Source organism: Oryzias latipes, chromosome 15 (assembly GCF_002234675.1).
Source record: "Oryzias latipes chromosome 15, ASM223467v1".
In the NCBI taxonomy this organism is placed as follows: domain Eukaryota; kingdom Metazoa; phylum Chordata; class Actinopteri; order Beloniformes; family Adrianichthyidae; genus Oryzias; species Oryzias latipes.
In genome coordinates this window covers 22,820,740-22,827,780 of record NC_019873.2, presented here as the reverse complement: position 1 = coordinate 22,827,780, position 7,041 = coordinate 22,820,740, and the positions used below count along the sequence as shown (strand labels likewise).

The following is a 7,041-nucleotide window of genomic DNA, read 5'->3' as shown; positions in this document are numbered from 1 at the left end:
TTGTAGTTTATGTTAAACTCATTCAGTATTTACCCCTTTTTATTATAAAGGTAGCTGCATCCACATGTTTTACAGAAGGTGAGATTTTTTTTTCTTTGACATGAACCAGCAGATCTGAGCCTGCTTTGACTTTTTACCTGATGAGTGGAGGACTGCAGTCTCAGACCATGCTCAGATGTTTTTGGTGAGGCAGTTCCTACATCTTGAAAAGGATATTTGCACAGGGAACTGTCTGGATGTTGCCAAAACGTGAAATGACTGCCAGGAGGACCAAAACTAGCAAGGTTTATAGGGTAAAAGCCACAAACAAGAGCACAACTTTTCAACCAAGCCATGAAACAATACATTTATAGCCTAAATGAAAACATATGGGGAGTATTAAAAGAAAGAAAAGCCACATGGCTTCATGGAAATAATCTTTTACTTGGTGATGTGATCTGAAAATAGCACTGCAATTTTTTTGTTATTGTTGCAAATTCTGCTTGAACTGGACCTTGTGCTGCAGAATGCATCCACTCCTATAACATGAGTAGTATTCTGTATGTAGATGATACGTTTCTGTTAAACTTACTGTCCTTTCCATAAGCTACATCTGAATACATTCAGTGGAGCATATCATTAACCCCATGTTTGTGGGTTCAGAGGTTATTTTACCAGAGCTGCAAACATAAAGAAGATAGGAGGGTTTAGGGTCTCTGGCTGCATGCATACTGCCCCTATAGATTTTTTCATATGCATGCATATGTAAAGGCTCGGTCTGCACCACATTTTCCCTCTAAGGTGTAGAGTTCTTCTTGAGAATAATGAGTTTAGGTAAGAGCTAGAGCCTGCTGCTCACTGAATCAGGACAAAACAAACACAAGAGCAATAATAAAACAAAGTTCAGCTGTCTATCTGCAGCACAAAATCTTACAGGCACACTTATGTACATTTGCCAGCCAAAGGCAGTGACACACACGCTGACGTCAAGCCACCGCCTCCATCAGAACATACAATCACGCTCACAGGAGGTGTTTGGGGACACTCAGCCTGACAGGCTGTGCACATTTCATGCGCAGCATGCTGCACTGCAGAGCTGTCCATAATGATGCAGCTGTACACACAAATCCCTCAGCAGAAGAGTGCTGATGTGATGGCTGAGTCTGGGAATTTTTGTGAGTCAGACGCCTCAAGTGGAGAGCATTCACAGTTAAAGTCATTTTATTTTTAAAGAGTGACCATGTTTAGGTTAAAGTAAAAATACGCAAAGATCCAAAAATATATATTTAAAAAGAAATATGCCTAATATGAATAAATCTACTGGATCATTCCAGTAGATTTGTGTTTTATTGTGTTTATTGTGTTACAGTGTTTAATTTTTACTTTCTATATTTTTCCAAACATTTTTTTTGTGCATAAAATAGAACTGAGCCTTATTCATTCAAGCTTAATGAAGAACAATGCAGGAAAACATTTATTTATCTTTATTGGAATAAATCATTCATTCATGTCAGTGTGTCTCCTAAAAGTCGTCTTTATTGCTTTACTGTCCACAAGAAGATAACACATTAGTTGATCATTACCATGTTTGTACCTCAGAAGTCTTGCTTAACAGTGCTGTGGTGGCACAACCAGTCAACAATAACTAGCTGCTACCTGTCAGAACCAGAATCATCGAGAGCACAGGTTGATCTGAAGTCATGACACCTGTGTCATTCCGGTCCAAGCTATCACAGAAGAGTTTATCTACACTCTGTGGTCTTGAGTTTTCCTGAAAACACACACGTGTAGATTCATTAACGTATCTGAGCAAAGTAGCAGTGTGGGTTTCTGAGGACAAATGCTTCAGTCACTTTGATCCCTTAAATGCTGCCTGAACTGGAAACAGGATGTTCTGTTTAGGAAAATATCATATTTAAACGTTTTTGATTCTCGTCCGCATATCTGAGATAATGACAGGACAGCCATAGTTCCAAACAAACCTCCACAAAGGTTCATGTAATGACACACTAACTTACAACAAATGACAGGAGCAATAAAGGACAAAAAAGTTCCCTGACAGGTTTTCAGCAGGACGGAACAAATCACAAATTAAGAACATAAATACACAAACAACATCTACAGGGATCCTGGGAATGTATTCGTTCGGCATTGCATAGCACAATCTCTGTGAAACAGGACAAACTGGGGCCTGAGCTGTCTTTGTATCTGTGCAAATAAGAACTGCATTCATTGTGCAATAAACTGTTGTGGAAACGCCGTCCCCGCGATGGGAGCAGCTGGTACCCGTGCAGCACGGAGCGCTGGGAGCTCTGCTCACCACATCCCTCTACTGCACCTTGGTGACGGCCTCGTGGATAGACTCAGCTACATAGTTGATGTTCTTGCTGGTCAGACCACACATGTTGATGCGGCCACTAGCCATCAAATAGACATGTTTCTCTTTTATCATGTACTCCACTTGTTTTGCTGCAGGAAAAAAACACCATCGGTCAGTTTGTGTAAGGATAACCTTTAAAGACATGCGTGTGCTAATAATTCCAAACTGGAATTATTAAATAAAAAAATCCTATTCTTAATTTTTGTCTCTTTTTCATTTTCTTTTAATTATACACTTATTAAAAAGTGGTATCTCAGATTAATGTACCAAATGTCAAAACTCCGGTTCTCCTGGAATCCAAATAATTAATTTTGGGAGTATTTTTGTGAAATATTTACTGTATGAGTTTATTCGGAAATGTGTGTTTGAGGTGAACTTACGGTTCAAGCCTGTAAAGCTAAACATGCCTATCTGGTCTGTGATGTGGCTCCAGGTCCCTGGTGTACCCAGAACTTCAAGTTTTGCTCGAAGCTGAGCCCTCATCAGCAAGACCCTGTCAGCCATGGTCTTTACGTTCTCCTTCCTAAAGAAAAACAAACATCAAAAGAGCATCTCTGTATTAGATTTGGGCTTCATGCAAAGCAAAGCTAACATGATGTAAAGATTTCCTTTGCTGACCATTCAGAGAAGAGGTCAGGTGAGGTCAGAGTGAGGGAAACTACACGAGCTCCTTGAGACGGCGGGTTGGACCAAGTGATCCGGACGATCTTCTCCATCTGGGAGAGAACCCTCTTTAGGTTGTCGGAGTCACGAGCTACAATGGTCAGGTTGCCCACACGCTCATCTGGTGATTGCACATAAAACAATATTTCAATCTTCATATAAGCAGCCATTACAGAAAAAAAATTGATTCTGCGATAAATCATGACATTTCATTTGTCAATATTTGTATCGATTGAAAATGCTATCATGCCGATCTGTATTTAATTATTTAGGGGCGTCCGACTCTTGTTTTCCACTTAAACCCCCAACCACTAGTTGGCAGCACCACACACTGAGCCTCTTTGAGCAGCTCTACATTGCACAAAGCAACAACAAGATCTCAGCCAGAAGCAGCTTGTTTTGTTGTTATGAGTCATGCACTACTTAGTTTTTACTTGGGAAGGATACCTATCTGGAACTCAGTGCCATGTTGCTGCCAGTATCATATAAGAACGCAGATTGTGGTACTTTGTAGCGTGTTCAGATAAGAACGAGTAAAGCACTGAAGCTTTCTTTTATAGAAAAAAAAGAAAAATAAAATGTGTTTCGCTATAATATTGTGATATGTATCGTATCGTGGGACGCATTTCGGGATAGGTATCGTATCGCCAGACTCTTTTACATAAAAATGTAAACCGCCTCACATTTGACAGGTTTTTCTGTTACTCACTGTAGAGGCCAAAGTTCTTGGAGAATGACTGAGCGCAGAACATCTCGAAGCCTTTGGAGACAAAGTAGCGGAGAGCCCACGCGTCCTTCTCCAGGTTCCCTGAGGCGAATCCCTGATAGGCTGAGTCAAAAAACGGAAACAGCTTCCTCCTCTAGAAACCAGCAGGAAAAAAGCTTAGAACTTCAAATAATCTACCATATTATTTGTTAACAATATTTGGGAGATGAATACCATCATAACTTCAGCTATTTTCTTCCATTGCTCCTGTGTTGGGTCTGTTCCGGTGGGATTATGGGCACAGGCGTGCAGGACAAAGATGGAGCGTTCTGGACAACTCTGCATGAGATAACACGAGGAAAAAAAACGTGAACTACAATAAAAAAAAGAATGTAAACATTTGACTGGATCTCACTGACTTCTAAATCACTGAGAAGGCCAGCCAAGTCGAGGCCTCTTTTCTCTGCATCCCAGTACTTGTACGGACGAACGTCCTCAAACCCAGCGTTGGTGAAAACACCATTGTGATTTTCTGAAACAAACAAATTTCAAATGCGATTACTGTTATTGTATTTTTCCTGCAGATAACAAAAAGATTGCTTTACGGGTGTTGCACATATCTAAACTGATAAAAAATGAACATTGCTGATAAAAAGTGATAGCAGGAGGACATATTTCCTAATGCAAAGCTTTAATCACTTCCCCAGTTTTGATGCTCGTCGTTGTAGAGGTTCCTAACGAAGCAAAGTCCTCACATGAGGAACTTTACTCATAGATAGGCAGGTTTGTACTCTGTGCTGCTTCACTGTTTACTTTTGTGCAAGTGTGGGCTTACCCCAAGTCGGTGCTGACACGTAGATGGGTGTTTTAGTGTTATTGTTTCCATTATAGAATCGCCTGAGGAACTCTGCACCCATCTTCAAAGCGCCGGTACCCCCCAGACACTGGACGGCCCCCACCTAGCCAAAGCCAGAGAAAACTCTTAGCTTTAATGCAACCAGATAAGAACCAGAAGGAGTGCGGGTTTGTTTGGAAACACTTACCCTGTCCTCCCGGATGGCAGGACTGTCGTCTCCAAGCGCGATCTTGGAAGCAGAGGATCTGAACTCGGGCAAGCCCAGGATGGGCAAATACTCGTGGTTTAGTCTGTCATCGTGCACAATGAGCTTCTCCACCTTTTTAACCACCGGCAAAACCCAGGGCTTGCCTTCGTCTGTCTTGTAAGCTGCAGGAAGCATATTTTTCACAAAGAAGAAAAAGAGAGTCAATAGAAATAGGCTTTGGTGCGTTTATGTTGCAGAACAAATCCCATTCATTTGGGGATTTCTGGCCTTTCACTGAGCAGGAATACTCATCTTTCTTGGATGATTCCCGACCATATAGCAACACATGCGAGCTAATAGTGGAGGATAGAATTCACATGCTCCAAATTTAGATAATTTTTTAATTAGTTTATTTAAGAACTTAAGTTGCAAACAATTATACAGGTACATGTTATGCCTGGGAGTTTTAACTTAGCCTTCTTGTCGCTCACTATTTCAATAGAAATCATATTATGATAGTATTGTAATTAAAAGCCGTCTGAAGCTGATTCTATTTCTTTTTCTGAAAAGATTTGTTGCAAATACATCCTGTTCTACTAAGCTGAACTGCCACCTCTTGATAAAACGTTTGCAATAATCTCTACAGGACAGATATCACTTTTTTGTGCAACACCAGCTTGTTCAATATTTTAGGATTTTTTTACATGTTTTTGTTTAAAAAAAACATAAAAAAGAAAGTCATTTGTGAATTTAAAATGCAAAGAATGGAAGAAAAGGGCTTTTTTGGGTTGTTAGGAGCATTATGATAATCACTGATTGATATGTGACAGTTTGCAGTTATTTTTGGTATGACGGGGCTCTGTGGCCTAAATCCACTGCAGCATCTGACCATCTGCACACACAGAATCCAAGGATCACTTGAATCAAGGAGCTCAGTCCAGACCAGACAGTCTTGCTCTTCTGTGTTTGTTGATTTATGACAATTACTTTGCAAAGAAAGAAAAAAAAAACATTACTGAAAATAAGCATTTTCCCTTTTTCTTGGATTGAGGTCAAGAAGGGTTTAGGATCATAGAAAACAAAGATTACAGAACATTTGCCTCTTTTTAAAACTTTTTTTTCCCATTAAAAAATCTAGCATTTTAACAGTAAAAAACATTATACATATTAAACAATTTATAATATCTAGTAAATGTATCGAAATGTATAATTAATGTAGGATGAAAATAACTCCTGAGCAGGTTACATTAATCTCATCGGTCCCTTCAATCGCCTGGCAGAGCCGCTTCCACGGCCCCGTTGCTCCTGGTAACCGTTACCATGGCTAACGCCGCGCCAGCTTACCTCCAACCCCGAGGTTCACCTTATTGGGAAACGGGTCGTTGTTAAAGTCCTGCGTTAGCTTGAAGACCGCAACGGGGGCTGCTTGTTGGACATCACGGAACACCGACATGGCGTTTTTTATTTTTATTCTATGTATTTTTCTATGTATGAAGTCTGGAGCAGCCGTTACGGTCACAGAGCAGCTAGCTAACAGGATGTCAGACGAGTTTCACCTTCAACTTGGGATAAAAAGTGGGTGTGAGCGGCTTTAACCAATAGGAATTCAGCTTACTTTGACGTATACGCCGTGCCCATCTCCGTATTAATCTGTCGGTCAGGTCAAAGTTCAGGAAAACGCACGGACATGAGCCATTGACCAATGAATATGTCCGCCGCGTGACTGACAAACATGACGACAAATTGTCTGCGCTTCATTGTTTATCATGCTGTAAAGCATATTGGCCACTAGATGGAGCCAGAGCCCGGAAGTAGCAGAGCAGACGCACCGTCGAGACCAGCTCTGTGCACAGTGAAGGCAGGGGCTTGTCAATGGGGACCACATCTCTGTTCATGACAAACAAAAAGGACAAAAATAAAATTTTTCCTGTTATCAAAACATATTAAATTGTAAGTAAAATCTTATTTGAACTAAAAACTGAGGTTGTTCTGCTCATTTAAATCCAAATGACAATAAGTATACTTCCCATGCTTAAATGCAAAGTAAAACATTAAAAGCCTGTTTTTTTGTTATCTTGCCCCCCCGTTGTCTTAAAACGTCCATGCAAAAGAAAAAAATGTTCATAAATAGCTTTACTTATTTGAGAAAGATGACTTTTCTCTTTGCTTTTACTGCTGCTGCCTCTTTTCTACTGTTTATTCTTTCTGTCACTTACTTGATTAAGTAACAGAGCTGTAAAGCTCGAGTAATTTTGCATGTATTTGATATT

General features: G+C 40.3%; 1 protein-coding gene across 1 annotated transcript; it reads right to left on the bottom strand.

Annotated features, from left to right (window-relative positions):
• Nucleotides 1–1,448: 1,448 nt before the first annotated feature.
• Nucleotides 1,449–6,343, bottom strand: got1 (glutamic-oxaloacetic transaminase 1). The gene is made up of 9 exons (XM_004077147.3): nucleotides 6,116–6,343; nucleotides 4,772–4,953; nucleotides 4,564–4,687; nucleotides 4,148–4,260; nucleotides 3,963–4,067; nucleotides 3,732–3,882; nucleotides 2,978–3,143; nucleotides 2,740–2,882; nucleotides 1,449–2,448 (listed from the first exon to the last, which is right to left on the bottom strand). Exons 1-9 carry the CDS (start codon nucleotides 6,222–6,224, stop codon nucleotides 2,309–2,311), a joined length of 1,233 nt encoding a protein of 410 aa, XP_004077195.1. The 5' UTR covers nucleotides 6,225–6,343; the 3' UTR covers nucleotides 1,449–2,308.
• Nucleotides 6,344–7,041: the final 698 nt, after the last annotated feature.